We start from the raw sequence: 22251 nt of genomic DNA on the forward strand, positions 1-22251 counted from the left end.
AACAAGAACAATGACAACAATAAAATTATAAAAAAGAAAAATACAGAAGAAGGATCAGTAAATAAAACAATGAAATAAAATACATAGAAAATATAATCCATAGGTTCAGTATAAAAAAAAAAAAATCACACAAAAGATTTATTTTATTTTAAGGTTTCCTACTTGGTCCCCCTCCCGCTCCTAGCTGCCGGCGCCGACCCTCCCGCTCCTAGCTGCCGGCGCCGACCCTCCCGCTCCTAGCTGCCGGCGCCGACCCTCCCGCTCCTAGCTGCCGGCGCCGACCCTCCCGCTCCTAGCTGCCGGCGCCGACCCTCCCGCTCCTAGCTGCCGGCGCCAACCCTCCCGCTCCTAGCTGCCGGCGCCAACCCTCCCGCTCCTAGCTGCCGGCGCCGACCCTCCCGCTCCTAGCTGCCAACGTGGATCCTTTTGTTGATGTACAAGAATGAAAGGTACGAGACTCTTGACAAAATTCTTTCATTGACCAAAATCGGTGAGGACCTTTCGCAACCTCCATCATATTCCACTCACAATTTCTATCATAGTTGTAACTTTTTCTCTATGCACATCATTCTTGAGAAATTAATGTCATTTTTTTTTATCTTGGACTATAGATGAGTGGATCCGACCTTTAGGTTAGTAGTCACATGTTGAACATGACATGGGCTCTTTTCTAGTGTATTGCTGGAAGTTTTTGGACCCTCATGTCCCATACATGTGTCCGGGTTGCTCCAGTCTGGTGTTCTGTGCCACATTGAGTAAACATTGGGTAATAATTTCAGGGCTTCATTCTTGAGATTTGGCTTTACTTTTTACCCCCCTCCTCTCATTGTCATTGGTTTTCAACAATTTTTGCAACTTTAAAAAACACAAACTCCCAATTGATAAATCCTGCGATCAGACAGACTGATTAACCACGCCCACTTCTCCTCCCACTATTCAATGAAGGTATGAATAGCGTAAACATTTTGGTGGAAATTAGCTCTATCAGTCACTAAACTTTTCTTTGCAACTTTTTAAGCCATCATTTGTAGTGTAGGGCTTGATATATTCCCCACATGGTGCCAATAATCCCATGTGTGGTCTTCTCAAAGTAGTTCTCACTGACAAATGTGCTAAAAAATAGATTGGTCAAAAATGGTAGTCCTGCTCAAAGAGGGACAGCTTCCATAGACTATAATGGCAAAAAAAATTGGTCTTTTCGGGAGGGTTTCTTCTCCAAGGGATGGTCTTCTGCGGAGGTTTCATTGTACAGGCAGTCCCTAGGTTACATACAGAATAGGTTCCATAGGTTTGTTCTTAAGTTGAATTTCTATGCAAGTCGCAACTGTATATTTTGTTAATTGTAGTTCCAGACAAAAAATTTTTTTTGGTCTCTGTGACAATTGGATTTTTAAAATTTTTTGCTGTAATGGGATCAAGGATTCTCAATAAAGCTTCATTACAGACACCTTACAGCTGATCATTGCAGTCTGGGACTTTCATACATTATTCAGAAAGCTTCACCAAAAGTCACAGTGGACAGAGGGGTCCCTCTTTAACAAGGGGTCATCTGTAAGTCAGGTGTCCTTAAGTAGGGGACCGCCTGTATTTTAAATCTCAGTCCATGAAGCTACGAGGGAGCCTCTTGTTTTAAATTTTCAGTCTGAAATGCAATACTTATATAATGTAACTGTATCTAACTGCAGATATCTGGCGATTCCTCAGCACCTAGAAACACAATCCTTCTGCAATATTAAAGGGGAGATTCTCTTCTCTAAATACCACGGCTCAGAAGATATGGGCATTTGAAGTTTGTCCCCGTTTCAGCCTGTCAGCGGAAGGCAGAATGGTGGAAGGTGAAGCCAACAAGGGCAGATTTAAGCTGGGGCACTTGCAATGTACTTTTCAACAAAGGCAAAGTGTGGGTGGTGGGGGGTGAGTTAGAATCATTGCGCCTGTTCTGGATGACAGGTTCCCCTTAAGTATGAGATACATTTCGTTTTCCATAAAGACTTCAGAAAAAAAAGACAGTACCTGAAAGCTCTGAGGCCCATACTTAGAAGCCATATTAAAGGAAATCTACCATCAAAATCCATCATGATGCAGGCACCGTGACTGTGGTAATCTGCTTATATTTTTTATCCTTGGTCTCCTTCCTTCTAAAATTAACTTTGCGTACCAGGATATAATAGCAGCGAGTGTATGGACAGGATCTTGGATGGCCGCTCACCACCCCTCATGATGTCATCGGAGGATGGCGATTGGTTGTTATGGAAGCCTATAATCTCAGAGATTTGTAGGCCTGCCATGGACAGTGATCTCTAATAGCCCGCAATTGGCAGGCGGTAGAGATTGGCAAAAAAATTACTATATACTGAAACACAGTAGTATTGCTGTATATAGTATGAGCAATCAGACCCTACCCTAGAGGGTCTGAAATAATAGTTAAAAAAAAAAATATTTAAAAAATGTTTTAAAAAGTAAACATTTAAATCACCCCCTTTTCTCTAGAATTCATCTAAAAATAAATACATACTGTATATACTCGAGTATAAGCCGAGGCCCCTAATTTTACCACAAAAAAAATGGGAAAATCTATTGACTCGAGTATAAGCCGGGGGTGGAAAATGCATTGGTCACAGCCTCCCCAGTATTTAGCCTGCCAGCCCCTGCCCCAGTGTATATAGCCTGCCAGCCCCTGCCCCAGTGTATATAACCCCCCCCCCCCGCCCCCGTTGTGCAGCACAACAATACCATTGTAGCAGATGGATCGCATAGAAGATCTAAGGGGGCGCGCCGGAAAGGTGAGTTTTGATTTATTTTTTTGACTCGAGTATAAGCCGAGTTTGGGTTTTTCAGCACATTTTTTGTGCTGAAAAACTAGGCTTATACTCGAGTATATAAGGTAATAAAAATCATAAACACGCTGGGTATCGCCATGTCCCAAAATGCCCATTCTATCAAAATTCTAAAAAAAGATTATTTCTGCCTGTACACCAAAGTGTAAAAAGGTTATTGGCCTCAAAATTTGGCAAAATGGTAATTTCTTTTTTTTTTTTGTACAAAAGATTTATATTTTTTAAATTAAAAACAGAGCCTGCAAGAAAACGCTGCAAATGTATCAACAGCTCTCCAGTACATTGCATGGAATATTAAATGTTGTCACTAAAAATTACAATTTGTCTCACAGATGAAAGAGATGTGCGAGGGCTTGTTAACAAAAAAAACTGAAATAAAAAGGCATTGCTTTTGGAATGAGGGGAATAAAAAACAAACGCAAAAACAAAAAAGGTTGAGTCCAGTAAGGGTTAAAAATAGGCTAATGAGCCCGAAGGCCTCCTAAGGGTGTCACCAGAGCGCCTCCATGATATAGCTTCAAAGGCTGCACCCAAAATTTCGTCACTAGGAGCTGTTTACTAAAGTAAGCAGCTCCTATTGCTTGAACAAACGCTGCAGTGTTAGAGTGATAGCGTTACCGGAAACCTCTGGTAACGCTATGTAACACTGCGGCGGGATACGATGTAATCATCAGACTGGGTCGCAAAGCTGTCCGATGTATTCATGAGGGGGCGGTCCGAGATGCTGCCTCTTCCCCGGACCGCCCCGCTCGCTCCATAGGCCGGCAGTGACTGCGGCGCGTCAGGCGGCAGTCACCGCCCCTAACCCCCGCCCCCTTATGAATACATCGGACCGCTTTGTGAGCGGTCCGACGATTAGACTGTACCCCGCCGCAGTGTTAGATAGCGTTACCGGAGGTTTCCAGTAACGCTATCCTTCTATCCTTCTAACTACGGCGTTTGTTCAAGCACTAGGAGCTGCTTATTTTAGTGCCGAAATTTTGGGTGACAGGTCCTCTTTAAGGCTTATTAGCATAATTGTCACACATTACCACAGTCGCGGTGCCTGGATCTATGAGTAAGTGCCCCTGGATTTTGATGGTAGATATTAGCTGTGCTAAATAGGGGGTTAATCTGCAGAGATTGGAGTTTTCTTAGCCGTGGCATCGAAACCCGGTGTCAGCTGTATGATGCCGGGAGGCTGTGACCGTCCACGAGAAGCTCAAGAAACCAGCAACACACACAAAGGGTTTGTAAATTCTGGGAAATCTATAAAAGTTATGCAAATGGTTGGTGTACAGCGTGTTACAGCAAATGTCTTCTGCTAGTGCTAACAAAAAACATGGGAAAGTAGATGACGGTCAGTGAGTAATCACATGGGCCCCTAGGGCAGGGAGACAATGGGCCCAACTGAGACCTCACTGCTGAGGAAAAAAAACATCCATTTTGTTTTGTGTCTCCTTACTTGATGTCACAGTACAGGGATTATGCACACAGTGATGTCACAGGACAGGGATTATGCACACAGTGATGTCACAGGACAGGAATTATGCGCACAGTGATGCCACAGGACAGGGATTATGCGCTCAGTGATGCCACGGGACAGGGATAATGCGCACAGTGATGCCACGGGACAGGGATAATGCGCACAGTGATGTCACGGGACAGGGATTATGCGCACAGTGATGCCACAGGACAGGGATTATGCGCACAGTGATGCCACAGGACAGGGATTATGCGCACAGTGATGCCACAGGACAGGGATTGTGTGCACAGTGATGTCACAGGACCGGGATTATGCACACAGTGATGCCACAGGACAGGGATTATGCACACAGTGATGCCACGGGACAGGGATTATGCACACAGTGATGCCACGGGACAGGGATTATGCACACAGTGATGCCACGGGACAGGGATTATGCACACAGTGATGCCACGGGACAGGGATTATGCACACAGTGATGCCACGGGACAGGGATTATGCACACAGTGATGCCACAGGACAGGGATTATGCGCACAGTGATGCCACAGGACAGGGATTATGCACACAGTGATGCCACGGGACAGAGATTATGCACACAGTGATGCCACGGGACAGGGATTATGCACACAGTGATGCCACGGGACAGGGATTATGCACACAGTGATGCCACAGGACAGGGATTATGCACACAGTGATGCCACGGGACAGGGATTATGCACACAGTGATGTCACGGGACAGGGAATAAGCACACAGTGATGTCACGGGACAGGGATTATGCACACAGTGATGTCACAGAAGAGGAATAATATACGAGCAGAAGTCACAGTACAGGAATAATACACACAGTGATGTCACCCAGCTTTCCCAAGCTCCTGAATGGCAACCCACGCCTTAATTTGCAGTCATAAAAAATCAGAGATTTTGCCACTTGGGATCATGTTTCATTACAAGCAACAAGTCAAATAATGTAAGCAGAAATAATTCATGAAATCTCATCAGCGTGAGCCAGCGGTGGACAGTGATTCGTGTAATGACTAGTTCTTACCTTGACAACCAGTTTGTTAGACATCATGTCATGGCGTCCGGACACGAGACCTGTAGAGATCAGCAAGGAATGATAATAGCTGCAGCAGGAAGATTCAGATTCCATTACTCAGCAAAACATGGTAGGACAAGCAGAGGAGCCCCGAGGGGTTAATCCTCAATTATACCAAATGTGTCAGTGTTACTGGAAACTGCACAATAAGAAGGTGCAGGTTATACAGAGGTAAATACATTTTCACACCACGGAACCTATCACCAGGGACCTCATTTTCACCAGAGCCAGGTTACAGCTGCATTGCACATATAACTTTCTGCCACCTCTAAGCATTTGCATTACAATATAATTTTGGGTTATAACTTAACTTTCACTCTGACAAAATCCTCTGTGTAGTCCCAGGGGTTGGGTTTTGGTTTAGTTCCTTTTCAAAAAAACCAACACATGACTTGTCTGTGCTACAGCCTCTGCAGCTCTCAGCCCCCAGCTTTGTGCTCCTGTACAGCTCCTCCCTCTCCCAGTGATGTCAGCTCACCAGACAGTGACCTCTGTTCCTGTGAGAGATCACAAAGGTGGGGGCTGAGAGCTGAGGAGTTTACAGCACAGACAAGTCACGTGTTGTTTTTATGAAATGCATCCAAACCAAACCAAAACCCAAATCATGGTTATTCCTCCCACGAAGGCAAGTTTCTTAACCCCTTAAGGACGCAGCCATTTTACAGCTTAAGGCTCAGTCCCATTTTTTGGATTCTGACCTGCGTCTCTTTATATGGTTATAACTTTTGAACACTGTTACTTATCAAAGCGATTCTGAGACTGTTTTTCCCCACATGTTGTACTTCACTGTAGTTGTAAATTTTGGCTGATAAGTTTTGCCAATTTCGAAATTCAAAATCACCAGGCAGATAGATTTACCACCTAAATAACTTGCAGAAATACCGCCCTTGTCTGGAGAGGTGATTTCTGGGCTGGAGCAGGAGATTGAGCCTACAGAAGTTTCGGTAGTTATCAAAAACACCCCTACTGGGAAGAGCCCAGGCCCAGACGGCTTTACTCCAGCCTTCTACAAGCAATTTAGGGAGCTCCTGTCCCCCTTATCGGCCAAGGTTTTTAGCGCTGTCTCTGCGGACTCTGGATTCTCGGACCGGGCCTTAGAGGCTCATATTAGCGTATTGCCTAAGCCAGGGAAGGACCCGTCTCTTCCAGCCAGCTACCGTCCCATTTCTCTGATCAACGTGGACGTGAAGCTGTTCGCCAAAGTCTTGGCAGAGAGATTGGCCCCTCACTTACCCTCAGTCATTCACACTGACCAGGTGGGATTTGTCCAAGGTAGGGAGGCCAGAGACAATCTGATTAAGACCTTCCTACTGATGTCTCAGGCTAAGGCAGGACAGGTCCCAGCATGTCTATTGTCGATCGATGCAGAAAAGGCCTTTGACCGGGTTAGCTGGGGTTTTATGGAGGCAGCGCTGAGACAAATAGGGATGGGTCCAAACTTTTTGGGGAAAATTCTTGCTCTATACTCCAGCCCCACTGCAAAAGTTAGGGTTAACGGCAATTTATCCTCTTCTTTTACAATTAAAAATGGGACTAGACAGGGGTGCCCTCTGTCCCCTTTGTTATACGTTATAGTAATGGAACATTTGGCTGTTGCCATTAGAAACAACGCTAATATCCATGGTATCCGCATGGGCTCCCGTCACTGCAAAGCAGCATTGTACGCTGATGACCTATTACTATACGTATCGCAGCCAAGGATCTCATTTCCGTCCCTTATCCAGGAATTTAAGAGGTACAGTGTACTCAGTAACTTTAAAATCAACTACTCCAAATCGGAAGCTTTAAACATCTCCCTCCCACAGTCAGAAGTACAGCACATAACAGATAACTTCCCGTTCCAATGGCAGGAGACATCGATCCGATACCTAGGCATCTCAGTTCCCACTGACTCGTCCAAACTGTATAGCCTCAACTACACACCCCTGTTGGAACGCACCTTGGGGGACCTACAGCGATACGACCGAAAACGCTTATCGTGGTTTGGTAGGATTAACGTCCTTAAAATGGACATCCTCCCTCGGTTTTTGTACATCTTCCAAGGGGTGCCCATCAGCCTCCCAGCCACATTCTTTCGATCATTGCGCTCAGCCATGCTACGGTTTATATGGGGTTCTAGTCGACCTAGAGTGGGCTGGAGGGTTCTGACTCGCCCCAAATCCAGGGGGGGAGCCGGCCTGCCTGATTTAAAATTGTACCACCAAGCCTCCATACTCACGAGACTTGTAGACTGGCATTTTCACACCACAACCAAGCAATGGGTATCTTTAGAACAAGCCTATTCTCCAGTACTGCTTAAGCTCCTCCCGTGGATTTCTTCAGAGTCTATCCATTCTATTCCCCCCCAGGCTACCCTCCTGAAAGACGCCCTGCGAATATGGAGATCGTTGATTTCAAAAGGAACTTTGTCCCGACAGTTTAGCCCCCTCACACCAATATTTCGCAATCCCGGTTTCCCTCCAGGGATGTCAAAATTGTCCTTTTTGGGGTGGGGGGTACTCGAAGACCCCAGATTACATGATATCCTACAGGGCTCCCCTTTACCAAACCTAGAGGATTTCCATCCTCGTCCTGAAGTGACCAACCCATCGTGGTTTGAGTATTCGCAACTCCGGTCTTTCATAAATAAGGCGGGATCCGCGGCAGCGTACGGGGAATCTCTGACTGAGTTTGAGAGACTATTCCGGTCCAATACGGCCCCATCCCATGTGATTTCTGAAATATACTCTCTCCTATCCCGAGGCCCGGACTCGTCAGAGCTCTCCTTTGTCAAAGGTTGGGAGCGCGACCTAGGTAATGCCCCATCTGAGGAGGATTGGCAACGCTCATTCCTCTTCACTCATAAGTTATCATCAGCTTGTGCTGCCCAAGAGAAGGGCTACAAGATTGTGTCTAGGTGGTACCGGGTGCCGACAGTGCTCCACTTGGCTTTTCCCTCTGTCTCAGATTTATGTTGGCGCTGTGGAAAGGAGAAGGGGGACATGCTGCACATCTGGTGGACTTGTGATGCCCTCAAGCGGTTCTGGGATCAGGTATTTGCCACGTACCAACAAATAACAGGTAAACAAGTGACAACTTCCCCAGAGATAGCGTTGCTGTCGATGCTCCCAGGTTCCATTAGCCTCCAAAAGAAGAACATCCTGAGGTTCTGCTTGATAGCAGCACGAGCGGTAATTCCCAGACACTGGCGATCGGCGGTCTGCCCGTCCATGGCGGAATGGGCCCAAGAGATGTTGGCGCTGTCCCGCATGGAGGAGCTGGCCGCGGTGACACCGGATGCTTATGAAAGGTACTTTCATGTGTGGCAGTCGTGGCTGGATTTCAAGGAAACTAAAGCCTTTAGCGACCTCATGGGGGGATAGGATGCTAAGCCACTGTTCGCCTTTATCTATATACTCACCCATTCATGTCCTCCACCACATGTTGCCCAAGCATCTAAATCTGCAATGGTTTCCCTTTCCCTTTAAGGGGAGCCCCCCTCTCTCTCTCCCTCCCCCCTGCTATTCCCTTCCCTGCCCTCCTACTCTCTCCTGTTGATATTTGTCCGTTATTTTTATAACTCATAGAAAGGAGGCGCTAGCAGCTAGCTGGGAATAATCGGGTGATTGCTCAAATATGCACTAGTTATTGCCATCGTCATATTATGCCTCTTCAGACGCAGAAGCTAATATCACCTGGACCGCTAGGGACTTTGGGTCCGACACGGGGCCCATCCATAAGAGCCTAGCGGTTTCTCAAGACTGGTATTGTTTATTATCTGTGTAATTTTGAGAAGTAAACACCATACCATACCTTAAATAACAAACAAATTGTCTAGTACCCCTCCATAGTATGTATTGATATTGTAAATCATACTGTTGTTATCCCTGCGTGGATAACTTTCTTATGTTCTTACCTGTTTTGTTTTTCTGGTTTTTGTTATTGTTTATCGTTTGTTGAACTGTCTCAATAAACTGATTCAACATAAAAAAAAAAAAGAAAAATTAAAAAAAAAAAAAAAAATAACTTGCAGAATAACATTTCCCATTTGTCTACTTTACATTTTCATAATTTTTGAAATGTTTGGATAATTTATTTTGACGTCACGCGGCCTACAAATCGAATAGCGATTTTCCGTATTTTCAGAATTGACTATTTTGGGGATAAATACTGTTTGAAATTAAATTTTACATATTTAGCAACAAAAACCCCCTATATAACCAACCCATTTTCAAATCTGCACCCCTCAAACTGTGTTATGGGGGCACAGCGAGGCGCAGAAGGGAAGGAGCACCCTGCAGCTGCCAGGATTTTAGTTTTCTGGTTGCCCCCTTTTGAAGGCTCTAAAATTTTCCCTTTTCCGTTATTTGGGCCATGTGACGGCATTTTTTTTTGCGCGATGAGATGCTTTTTCCAGTGTTACCATTTTGGGGTTGGTATCACCCATTGTTGAAAATTTAGGAACTTTTTTTGAGGTCATGAGTAGAAAAGCATCAATTCTGTACTGGATTTTTTACTTTTTTTTTTTCGTGTTCACCGTATAGACTAATAATCATGTTATGTTTATTCTAGGGGTCGATACGATTACAGGGATACCAGACATGAATATTTTTTCTTATGTTTTACTAAATTTGCCAAATAAAACCCTAATGTGGGGAAAAATCTATCATTTTTGCATCGCCGTCTTCCAAGTGGCATAACATTGTTACGTTTTTGGCTACAGAGCTGGTTGATGGCTTGTTTTTTGCGGGACATGTTGTTCTATGCAACAGTATCATTCTGGAGTACATATGTTTTGTTGATCATTTTTAGTGGGATATAATAGGTAAAAATCATAATTTTTGGCGGGTTTTTAACGGTTTTTTTTTTACAGCGTTCATCATATGGGTTCAATAGTTATTTAGTTTTATTCTACGGATTGTTACGGACGCGGTGATACTATATATGTGGGGTTTGTGTTATGATTTAGACTTTTTTGAGTGTTATATGTCTCTTTATATGTTTTGGGGCTTATGGGCATTTTTAGTGATTTATAAAGAAATTTTTTATTGAAAAACATTTTTTTTTACATTTTTTTACATGATCCACCATGGGATATGAACAAGCAATCATCTGATTGCTTGTTCATGATAATACTCTGCAATACTAATGTATTGCAGGGTATTAGCAGTACCAGCCTATGCAGATGCATAGGCTGACACTTTTCCTTTAAGATGACGTCACAGATCGTGGGGTAAAGACCCCCGGAAGGCATGTTAAACCGTGGCATTTAACGGGTTAAACAACCGCGATCGGAGCCCACTCCGACCGCGGGTGTTAGCCGGGGATGTCAGCGGTAGATTACCGTTGAAATCCTGCGGCTAACAATGCAGGTTCCGCTGCTATGCAGCGCTGAACCGGCATCGTCTCTGCGCAGTAGCTGTACTGCGCTAAGCGCCAATAGTGGGAAGCTGCGCAGTACAGCTACGGCGCGGAGCTCTAAGGGGTTAAATATACTCGGGATAACAAAATATCACATTATCTAATTCACTTTTATTAACATAAATACAACATTTCAGAGATATAATTCCAACCTGTCTCTATCAGTCCTGCTGTGCACAATTTCAGTTGCCCCTGGTTTCCGACCCTGATTTTCTAACTTTAAGGTCGGTAGACATCTTGCCTGTGGAGCTGAGCTTCTCTCTCCCTCTGCTGTCTGCCTCTAGCCCTTACCCTCCCTCACTGACACACACTCACTTCTGACCGGCAGTATAGCGAGAGGAGAGCTATAAGCTACATGAAGATAAGTTATTTATCCGGGGGAGAAGGGGTGGGAGGCACAAATCTGATAGTGATAGAGCAGATACGTAGCAGAGCTGACTAAGTCATTGTTTGTAATATGCATCTCATGGATCTTATCTCATCTCTGATCTGTCTCATCTCTCTTTCTATATGTCAGATACCAGTGAATGTTCAGAAGCTAAATGAAAGTGTATATAAATCCTGTACCCTGACAATCTAAGCACATTGTCAGCACACAGAACTCATAATGGGACACATTTACTTACTTGCCCGCTGGAGTTCACTAAAAGTGCATCGTCCGACAATAATGCACTGTGCCGAGATTCACTAAGATTGTGCGCCTGATATCCTGCATGTGTCTCTTCCCCACTCAGGTCCGACAGAGTTCACCATCTTTTTAGTGCTGCATGTAAGTGCTTGGGCTTGTGACACAATTTGAAAGTAAAATCCTGCGCTCAGTCTGAATCAGTCAGCACATCCGACGGCACGATTTGTGTCACATGGAAGCCAGCGCAGCTGCACCAAAAAAAGGATTGTGTGTGACAAAATCCTGGAGCAGTAACTTCTCAAATACCTGTGCAAGCCGTGTAATCCCAGAAAAAGGCGATCAGTCTGACAAAACAGAGCAGCACGACCCTTAGTAAATGAGCCCCAATGTGTCTCTTAGAGAGTCCACACCCACAATCTGGAATTTTACACTGACCAACACTAAGTGATAGACGCTAAAACAGCAATAAAACTGAGGAAAATTGTAAAGTAAGGGGTCAAAAATGATCTTTATTGTGTAAACATCACTAGGGGATTGAGAACCCTCTAAAACACACAATAAATTGCAATGCAAAGGCTTAGAGAAGGCAGAAAGACATATATACAATGCAGCTGTAAAGGGCTCCTGCAGCCTGTCTTTAGTAAAAATGAGGTCCCTGGTGACAGGTTCCCTTTTAAGTCACACACAATTTCCATGAGATAGCTACTCCGATCCCTAGTGGTCACATGTTGCTAATTCAGATGTGACCAGTGAGGCCAAAGACAGTCAGCCCCCATCTGCACAATGTATGAGACGTCATCATAACGACCCAAGAATTCCTGACAAACTTGCAGTTTCTTATACTGTGGGTCTAGATACAGGGATTAGCGGTTTCTACATAAATATATCCCATCAAAGCCGCCCCCGATTATTGCAGAAGACAAATTTTAGGAAGAGAATATGTGTGAAACAACCAGCGTGTGGACATAACCTGAGCTGCTGCTTAGATGCAAAATGTATAGATCTAGGGGTTGTCAAGCTATAGATTAATTGGTTGGCAATGACACCTAGAACAGCGCCACATCTGTCTACAGGAGGTAACAGGTATTGCAGCTCAGCCAAATATTGTACAAGATTACGATCTGTAATACCTGTCACTACCACAGACAGGGCCGCCGATAGGGCAGTACAACTGGTACTGCCCTATGGGGCCCGGACTCTAAGACACTAGGGGGGGGGGGCCCGGGGGCCCGGCCGGTGGGCCGCAGACTGTGCGGTCTGTGCTGCACACAGGTGCGGCCGGTCGGTCCTGGGCCGGTCTGGGGCCGGGCCGGCGCTGATCCGGGCCGCCCGCACTCCCTCCTTACAATTTTTGATTTAATGTATAGTACCTGCATCGTACGATCGTTCGATGCAGGTACTATTAATCAGTACACAGACGCAGCGCAGCACCGCTGCTTCTGCGTCTGTGTATACAGGCAGCTACACAGGTTGCGCAATCGACGTCATTGCGCAACCTGTGTAGCGTGGAGGAGGCTGGCACTTACCATGTCAGCTCCGGCCCTCCCTGCAGCTCCGCGGCTTGGTGTGGAGGCGCGGGGCAGTGACGTCACTATCCTGAGCCTCTACACCAAGCCACAGAAGACCGAGGACAGGAAGAAACCTGCGCCAAAGGGGTGAGTATTATGTATTTTTTTTTTAATTATAGAAAGGGGACATTAATTTTATGTCTGGGGCAGGGGGGGGGGCATTATTCTGTATCTTGGGCCCGCAGGGGGCATTAATTATATGACGGGGGGTATTCTATATCTGGGGCTGGCAGGGGCATTATTTATGTGTCTGGGGCAGGGGGGGACACATTCTGTATCTGGGGCCCGCATGTGGCATTAATTATATGACGGGGGGCATTCTATATATGGGGCTTGCAGGGGGCATTATTTATATGTCAGGGGGGGGGGCTTGCGGATATTATTCTGTATCTGGGGCCCGCAGGGGGCATTAATTATATGACGGGGGGCATTATTCTATATCTGGGGCTGGCAGGGGGCATTATTTATGTGTCTGGGGCAGGGGGGGGGGCATTATTCTGTATCTGGGGCTGGCAGGGGGCATTCTATATCTGGGGCTGGCAGGGGGCATTATTTATATGGTGGGAGGCATTATTCTATATCTGGGGCTGGCAGGGGGCATTATTTATGTGTCTGGGGGGGCATTATTGTATATCTAGGGCTGGCAGGGGGCATTAATTCTATGTCTCGGGCAGGGGGGCATTAATTATATGTCTGGGGCGGGCTGGGGCCATTACTTCTATGTCTGGGGTGGGCAGGGGCCATTCATTCTGTGTCTGGGGTAGGCTGGGGCCATTCATTCTGTGTCTGGGGTAGGCTGGGGCCATTCATTCTGTGTCTGGGGTAGGCTGGGGCCATTCATTCTATGTCTGGGGTAGGCAGGGGCATTTATTATATGTCTGGGGTAGGCAGGGGCCATTCATTCTATGTCTGGGGTAGGCAGGGGGCATTTATTATATGTCTGGGGTAGGCTGGGGCCATTCATTCTATGTCTGGGGTAGGCAGGGGGCATTTATTATATGTCTGGGGTAGGCAGGGGGCATTTATTATATGTCTGGGGTAGGCTGGGGCCATTCATTCTATGTCTGGGGTAGGCAGGGGGCATTTATTATATGTCTGGGGTAGGCAGGGGGCATTTATTATATGTCTGGGGTAGGCAGGGGCATTTATTATATGTCTGGGGTAGGCTGGGGCCATTCATTCTATGTCTGGGGTAGGAGAGAAAGAAGAAATAAATTACCCTTACCATTACAGTGTGTTACATTATGGGGCACTATTTGTGTGGTACTAATATTGTAGGGGGCTCTATTACAGTATTTGGGGCACAGTATTGGTGGTAGCAGAAGAAGGGACAATGGGAAAGTGCAGAACATAAGACGTCTGTGTGGTAAACTCTGCAGGAATTCTGTGTACGTGGAGGAAGAGACAAGGTGATGGTGGAACTAATGGAGAAGATGAGGAACGAGTCTAATCCGAGGACACGTCACCTGATGTCACTGGATGCAATAGGTGAGGATCTCATGTGTTTTCTGTAGCTGTATATGATAAATACTGATTTTTTGCATGTTCACTTCTGTGTATATATGTAGTATTATAGTAGTTATATTCTTGTACATAGGGGGCAGTATTATAGTAGTTATATTCTTGTACATAGGGGGCAGTATTATAGTAGTTATATTCCTCTACATAGGGGGCAGTATTATAGTAGTTATATTCTTGTACATAGGAGGCAGTTTTATAGTAGTTATATTCTTGTACATAGGGGGCAGTATTGTAGTAGTTATATTCTTGTACATAGGGGGCAGTATTATAGTAGTTATATTCTTATACATAGGAGGCAGTATTATAGTAGTTATATTCTTGTACATAGGGGGCAGTATTATAGTAGTTATATTCTTGTACATAGGAGGCAGTATTATAGTAGTTATATTCTTGTACATGGGGGGCAGTATTATAGTAGTTATATTCCTGTACATAGGGGGCAGTATTATAGTAGTTATATTCTTGTACATAGGAGGCAGTATTATAGTAGTTATATTCTTGTACATAGGGGGCAGTATTATAGTAGTTATATTCTTGTACATAGGGGGCAGTATTATAGTAGTTATATTCCTCTACATAGGGGGCAGTATTATAGTAGTTATATTCTTGTACATAGGAGGCAGTTTTATAGTAGTTATATTCTTGTACATAGGGGGCAGTATTGTAGTAGTTATATTCTTGTACATAGGGGGCAGTATTATAGTAGTTATATTCTTGTACATAGGGGGCAGTATTATAGTAGTTATATTCTTGTACATAGGAGGCAGTATTATAGTAGTTATATTCTTGTACATGGGGGGCAGTATTATAGTAGTTATATTCTTGTACATAGGGGGTAGTATTATAGTAGTTATATTCTTGTACATAGGGGGCAGTATTATAGTAGTTATATTCTTGTACATAGGGGGCAGTATTATAGTAGTTATATTCCTGTACATAGGGGCAGTATTATAGTAGTTATATTCTTGTACATAGGGGGCAGTATTATAGTAGTTATATTCCTGTACATAGGGGACAGTATTATAGTAGTTATATTCCTGTACATAGGGGTCAGTATTATAGTAGTTATATTCCTGTACATAGGGGGCAGTATTATAGTAGTTATATTCCTGTACATAGGGGTCAGTATTATAGTAGTTATATTCTTGTACATAAGGGGCAGTATTATAGTAGTTATATTCCTGTACATAGGGGTCAGTATTATAGTAGTTATATTCTTGTACATAAGGGGCAGTATTATAGTAGTTATATTCCTGTACATAGGGGGCAGTATTATAGTAGTTATATCCTTGTACATAGGGGTCAGTATTATAGTAGTTATATTCCTGTACATAGAGGGCAGTATTATAGTAGTTATATCCTTGTACATAGGGGGCAGTATTACAGTAGTTATATTCCTGTACATAGGGGGCAGTATTATAGTAGTTATATCCCTGTACATAGGGGTCAGTATTATAGTAGTTATATCCCTGTACATAGGGGTCAGTATTATAGTAGTTATATTCTTGTACATAGGGGTCAGTATTATAGTAGTTATATTCTTGTACATAGGGGGCAGTATTATAGTAGTTATATTCCTGTACATAGGGGGCAGTATTATAGTAGTTATATTCCTGTACATAGGGGGCAGTATTATAATAGTTATATTCTTGTACATAGGGAGCAGTATTATAGTAGTTATATTCTTGTACATAGGGGGCAGTATTATAGTAGTTATATTCTTGTACATAGGGAGTAGTATTATAGTAGTTATATTCTTATACATAGGGGGCAGTATTATAGTAGTTATATTCCTGTACATAGGGGGCAGTATTATAGTAGTTATATTCTTGTACATAGAGGGCAGTATTATAGTAGTTATATTCCTGTACATAGGGGGCAGTATTATAGTAGTTATATTCCTGTACATAGGGGGCAGTATTATAATAGTTATATTCTTGTACATAGGGAGCAGTATTATAGTAGTTATATTCTTGTACATAGGGGGCAGTATTATAGTAGTTATATTCTTGTACATAGGGAGTAGTATTATAGTAGTTATATTCTTATACATAGGGGGCAGTATTATAGTAGTTATATTCCTGTACATAGGGGGCAGTATTATAGTAGTTATATTCTTGTACATAGGGAGCAGTATTATAGTAGTTATATTCTTGTACATAGGGGGCAGTACTATGGTAGTTACATTCTTGTTTATCAGAGAAGGTATTGTAGTATGTTTTTAGTGTACATATATGGCAGTATTAAGTTGTGTGCTCTTAAAATAGAAGCATTATTCCTCTATAATAGAGGCAGTACGAGTTGCATTTACTTTATCCATTGAATGCTGATGCTTATTTATTGGCATTCTTGTGACTACACACTTATAGATGCATGCATCTAATAAAGTTATTTTTATAGTGTGGTACATGAGTATTTTGTCTTTATATATATCCCTTGTTTAAAGGGAATCGAGCACCAGGTGCACAGCATAGTACCTGAAGGTATCATGCTATGCACCTGATGACCCTGACTTCAGCACTGTAAGTTCCATCAAAATGGCCTCTATGGTTATCCTTTAATGCTTTTATAAAGAATTATGTTAATTACCAGCTTAGGAGCAGTGGGAGTGCTCCAGTGCACCTAAGGGCTCCTTATGTCACCCAGCGGCCAGTCCTGCGGTGATCCGAAATCCCGATACCTGTGCCTGCTCAGCAGCCTCTGTGAATCAGTGTGCAGGTGCTGGGACTTTAGGTTTCCTTGGGGCATGCAATGAACGCTCCTTCTTTTCCTTCCCATTGGTTCTGAGGAAATATGAAGTCCTGACCCTTATGCAGTGATTCACAGAGGTTGCTGAGCAGGCACAGGTAGCAGGACTTCAGATTACCTCAGGACTGGTGGCAGGGTGACGTAAAGAGCCCTTAGGTGCACTGGAGCACCCCCACTGGTAATTAACACAATTCTTTATTAAAACATTAAAAGATAGTGGCGGCCCTAGCAATTGCACTTTATAATGTTATATTTGTTATATGTTGTCTGTTAAACACTTTTATATGTTTACTGTTCACCATGCTTTAGTTTTTGATGCCATATTTGCACTATAATAAATATACTTGACCAAAAGTATGACTCCTATTGGCAATCTACCAGAAGAGTGTGCCTTGTCGTAGCAACAGGCCTCAAACCCTGTTTGTGAAAGGTCACTGCGGGGGGCAGGAGGCTTGTTCGGTTTTGGGGTGTGTTGGGGCCCAGACACTTTTGCTGTATGGGGCCCCGAATTTCCTGATGGCTGCCCTGACCACAGACCTCGGTGAATGGGATAAGATTTTTGTTTTTATAATGCTAGAGCTGTGCCTCAAATAAGTAACACCGTGCAAGCCTCATGGACACCTCCCCAGGGAGGGGGGTCGCGCCATATTTCCAGGGTGCAAGTCTTTATACACAGAAGACACTACCCTAAAATGACCACTAGGTGGCAACAGAAGCGCCTGATTGATGCAAAGGTTTAGTTTCAAACTACCGAAATAAATGAGATGCACAAGAAGAAGTCACTTCTATCACAAATACAAGGACGCCATGAACTAATTCTTTCCATATCTACCGTCTTGTTACCTTTGTGTCACTACTGGCCGCAGACTACAGAGAAATCAGAAAACAGCGCGAAAGAAAAGCCTAAGTACTGGAAAGCGATGTCCCGGCTAGTATTCTGCCCAAAGTAATGATGGCGGACAGAATACGGCGTCTGCGGAGGGACAAAAGACTTCAATTCTTACATAGTGTAATAATGCGTATAGGTTATTATAGATTGGCATTTAACATGTCTTACAGAGTTTTTGCTAGATATAAGTTTGTTATTTGGGGGTTTGATACAGGAATTGACTTTTTAATATGTTTATTCGGAAATTAGGGTCACTTATAGGACTATTCTGACTTAAACCGCGTGATTGTCCATTATCCCCGCCTCTCCTCCCTCCAGATGACAGAGGAAAATCAAAATGTAAATGGAAGACTTGTTTTTGCCACGGACTGTTTATTCTATTTCATAGTGTAAGGTCAAGAATTATGTTTAAAAAAAAAACACACGCACGTATACGTTTTGTTTTCACCAAAACATATTTATTCAGCCTGGAATGAAAATATAGCGACATTTGTTTTTTACAAAATTACATAACATATAATGACGCCATTTTCTTGTAGTCCGTCGCGCTTGTTCTCTCCTTCACCTTTCCCCTTGGTTTTTCAACGTCCCTTATGTAACCGGTTACATAACAACCAATCCCCGCCCTCGTTTCAATCAATCCTGAGGAAGATGTGCACGAGAGACGCGCTGCTATTGGTGGATGACTGAGGCTGTGATTACCGAGTCTGTAGAGAAGGTGACCTGTGCGCAGTGATGTCGCCTCCTCTGTACTTCCGGTGATGAGCTTCCTGTGACATAACCGGCCGCACTGTAGCCACAGGTAAGAGCTTCCACTATACATATGTGCTCCTGTAGACAGGGCTTGTTGGACACTTGTACAGTTCTGGCTGTATGGAATTCTTATACAATGTGATTGGGTGATCTGAGCGATCTCATGTCGTACAGTGTGTGGGTGCCTTGGTCAGGATATTTCCAGGTTATAGTTATAATATCATGTCCAGTAGAAGTTTAAGGGAAATTATGAAAAGTTTTGGTTTAAGAGAGAAGTACATTTTAACAGATATGCAAATCAGGTTGTAAGTGCTTAGTGGGCGGTCTCAAGCCTGTCAAGTGCTCAGCCTTGGTGATTCCTTCCTTGTTTGCCCTCTTTGGTCTTTATTGATGATGACATGGCGCTCTCCTGCACTGTAGTTCCATCAATTACTTGGCTCTTTCTATCTTATATCCATCTCATATGTTGTATTCATCTATAGTGTAATGGACATAGTAACAGCTGATTTATGCACTGGTTCTTACAGGTCAGGAAATGATTTGCAAGTAAATCAGACCCTAATCCCTAATGAAAAAACAGATGATAAATGCAGGTTCATTGTGGATTGTGCTCTGGATATTGTGCTGTACGGTTCTTCCCTTACAATTGAGAGAGGAGAAATCTGCAGTGAATCCTCATCACAAAATTCACCTCCTGCTAATTTTAAAGGGAACCTGTCATACAGTCTGTCATATATCGCAAAGGGAACCTGTCATACAGTCTGTCATATATCGCAAAGGGAACCTGTCATACAGTCTGTCATATATCGCAAAGGGAACCTGTCATACAGTCTGTCATATATTGCAAAGGGAACCTGTCATACAGTCTGTCATATATCGCAAAGGGAACCTGTCATACAGTCTGTCATATATCGCAAAGGGAACCTGTCATACAGTCTGTCATATATCGCAAAGGGAACCTGTCATACAGTCTGTCATATATCGCAAAGGGAACCTGTCATACAGTCTGTCATATATCGCAAAGGGAACCTGTCATACAGTCTGTCATATATCGCAAAGGGAACCTGTCATACAGTCTGTCATATATCGCAAAGGGAACCTGTCATACAGTCTGTCATATATCGCAAAGGGAACCTGTCATACAGTCTGTCATATATCGCAAAGGGAACCTGTCATACAGTCTGTCATATATCGCAAAGGGAACCTGTCATACAGTCTGTCATATATCGCAAAGGGAACCTGTCATACAGTCTGTCATATATTGCAAAGGGAACCTTAGTGTGTGGAGTAGCAGCAGGACTGTAAAAACCCCATTTTATATTTCAGGACATGAAACACAGGGTGATGGCAGATGTGCCGTCTTGGCTGCGTACGCGGGAATGAGCCGCCGGTGTTTTGCGTTAATGTAATGCAAAACACCGGCGGCTCGTTCCCGAACGCACGCATTTCCATAGAAACGCCGATGCGGCCCGCCCTGGTGGATGTGGCTTTAGCCTGCGTTTGCGAAGGCAGACAAAACGCCATGTGTGCCACCACCCTGCGGTGTGAAGTTTATTATTGAATCGTGGAGGCTTTGCCTGCAGACTAGTTCATTCCATGTTTGGTGCACAGATTTATATCAGATGTTTTTAATGCTCTCACATGAAATCCCATGAAAGAAAATTGTCACCTCTTAACCCCCTAGTGATATTTACACAATAAAGATCATTTTAACCCCTTACTTCACAATATTACTCAGTGTTATTGCTGGTGGGGGGGGATTCCAACATCGTTCATCGGTGTCGCAGGGTGACTTGGCAGTTTTGGGTCATGTGATGCAAGTTGAGGCTCAGCGTATCCCAAATTTTATCTCCTCTGTTATCTCTAGAGTTTGTTTGTAGAATTTTCCTGTGTTGCTCTGTGGGGGTCCTCACTCTAGGATATGGGGGGGGGCTGCTATTAATACAATTCACAGAATAGCATCCAGTTTTGGGATATTCAGAGCCTTCTTCTAACCCTCTCTCCGTTTCTTTGCTTCTCTGGCTCATAGCAGCTTGTAGGGGGTTTCTACCTGTAGTAACATAAGGTTTTCTTGTATATTTTGCATGCTGTTCCTGTAGACTCCTAGACATTGCCTGGCTCTGCTGTGCGCTCCCTTAGTTGTTCTCCAGTCCCTGTCGTGTTATGTCCTATATTGTAGCCTTATTTTTCTCCTGTTTTTGTTCTTTTTTTTGTGTAGATTGGTGCCAGTGATGGGTCTGCAGTCAGTGTGGAAGAGCTACAAGGTGTTGATTGTTATGGGCGCAGGTCTTGGAGTAGTGCACTGGGGCTGGTATAACATGCAGTACAACTCAATCTTTCATCCTGAGGGCGAAGGCCGATTGCCCCCCGTTTTTCGATATCTTTTAAGCAAGGAAACGGATACGAAAGACAAATAGTGGTGTGTTTGTGGTTCTTTAGGTAGGTGTCTATATTTAAAGGAATGTACCTATTACAACCCATGTTGTAGCTCTCCAAAATTCATCTTTTAAAGACAACCTGTCACAATATTTTGCCTCATTAAACTACTAAACCCTCCAGGTAGAACATGCAGCTGCCCCCCTCTACGCTACGCATAATAATCACAAAATTTTGCAGTGCGCAAGAATTTGCAATTATTTCACTGCTTCTACGCCAGATACGTCTGTATCTCTGGATCTGTAGCTCACAGCACCACAAGTCTGATGTGATCTGGAAGATTAGTTTCTTATCTTTCATATGATGCCAAACCATGTTACTAGTTGTTATATACAGTAACTGAAGATGGAGGTGTCTGAGGTGAATCAGCCCCCTGCAGCCTCTAAACTTGACTCATCTCAGGCAAATAGGACTCATTTTAGGGGAGATATTTTTTTTTATAGGTGCACGGGAGAGAGGAGATTTTATCCCCTACCTGAGGGAGCTGAGAGTTTAATGGGGTAAAAATCCATGTGACCTTGGAAAATTGTTGAATTAAAATTTAATTGTTACTTTTTATATTTTCCAGATTGTTCTGTTGACTCCGCTCTTCTTCTTCACCTGGGAGCCATGAAACAGAAATCCTTTCTGAGGAGGAACTGGTTCTGGGTGGCCGGTTTTGCATTTCTAGGCGTCCACTTCGGGACTTATTTTATTCAGAGGATGGCAAAAAGTTCGGCTAGAGAAACTATGGCCGTCAAGGACGCTCGAAACAGCAATTGAGCAATTCCCCAACTCTGATAATTCACAGATGTCAGCGCTTTTAGTGTCTGTGACATACACTTGTAATGTTATACATTATGCCCCGTGTTGCTGTGAGCTAAATAAATTATATGATTGTTAAATCCTTAACCTGATTTATTTTCTTG

General features: G+C 43.7%; 3 protein-coding genes across 7 annotated transcripts in view; 2 read left to right on the forward strand and 1 right to left on the reverse strand.

The window, feature by feature from the left end:
* SLX4IP (SLX4 interacting protein) overlaps positions 1-18251 on the reverse strand; it is a 103105-nt gene extending 84854 nt beyond the window's left edge. For 3 of the 4 annotated variants that reach the window (XM_072140463.1, XM_072140462.1, XM_072140460.1), the window contains exons 1-2: positions 18109-18251; positions 5350-5399 (exon numbers count right to left, since the gene is read on the reverse strand). In XM_072140463.1, coding sequence (XP_071996564.1) covers positions 5350-5376 — 27 coding nt within the window. In that variant the 5' untranslated portion in view covers positions 5377-5399; positions 18109-18251. Of the gene's footprint in view, positions 1-5349; positions 5400-17802; positions 17902-18108 lie in introns of those variants that run through there. The other variant, XM_072140461.1, reaches the window with a different exon arrangement.
* A 568-nt stretch (positions 18252-18819) lies between these two features.
* On the forward strand, positions 18820-21324 carry LOC140121176 (uncharacterized). Of its 2 annotated transcripts, none has more exons than XM_072140464.1 (2): positions 18820-18956; positions 21126-21324. In XM_072140464.1, the coding sequence occupies exon 2, from the start codon at positions 21139-21141 to the stop codon at positions 21322-21324; it is 186 nt and encodes a 61-aa protein (XP_071996565.1). In that variant the 5' UTR covers positions 18820-18956; positions 21126-21138. The 2 variants fall into 2 exon arrangements, with proteins under 2 accessions (XP_071996565.1, XP_071996566.1); XM_072140465.1 differs by lacking the exon at positions 18820-18956 and adding an exon at positions 18966-19112.
* Positions 21325-21952: 628 nt separating this feature from the next.
* Positions 21953-22234, forward strand: LOC140121177 (uncharacterized). The gene has a single exon (XM_072140467.1). The coding sequence runs from the start codon at positions 21953-21955 to the stop codon at positions 22103-22105; it is 153 nt and encodes a 50-aa protein (XP_071996568.1). The 3' UTR covers positions 22106-22234.
* Positions 22235-22251: the final 17 nt, after the last annotated feature.

The sequence above is a fragment of the Engystomops pustulosus genome, chromosome 3 (assembly GCF_040894005.1).
Source record: "Engystomops pustulosus chromosome 3, aEngPut4.maternal, whole genome shotgun sequence".
Classification (NCBI taxonomy): Eukaryota; Metazoa; Chordata; class Amphibia; order Anura; family Leptodactylidae; genus Engystomops; species Engystomops pustulosus.

Excerpts from the sequence above, each read along its gene's own strand:
- LOC140121176 (XM_072140464.1), top strand. The coding sequence starts at position 21,139 with ATGGGTCTGCAGTCAGTGTGGAAGAGCTACAAGGTGTTGATTGTTATG.
- LOC140121177 (XM_072140467.1), top strand. The coding sequence starts at position 21,953 with ATGAAACAGAAATCCTTTCTGAGGAGGAACTGGTTCTGGGTGGCCGGT.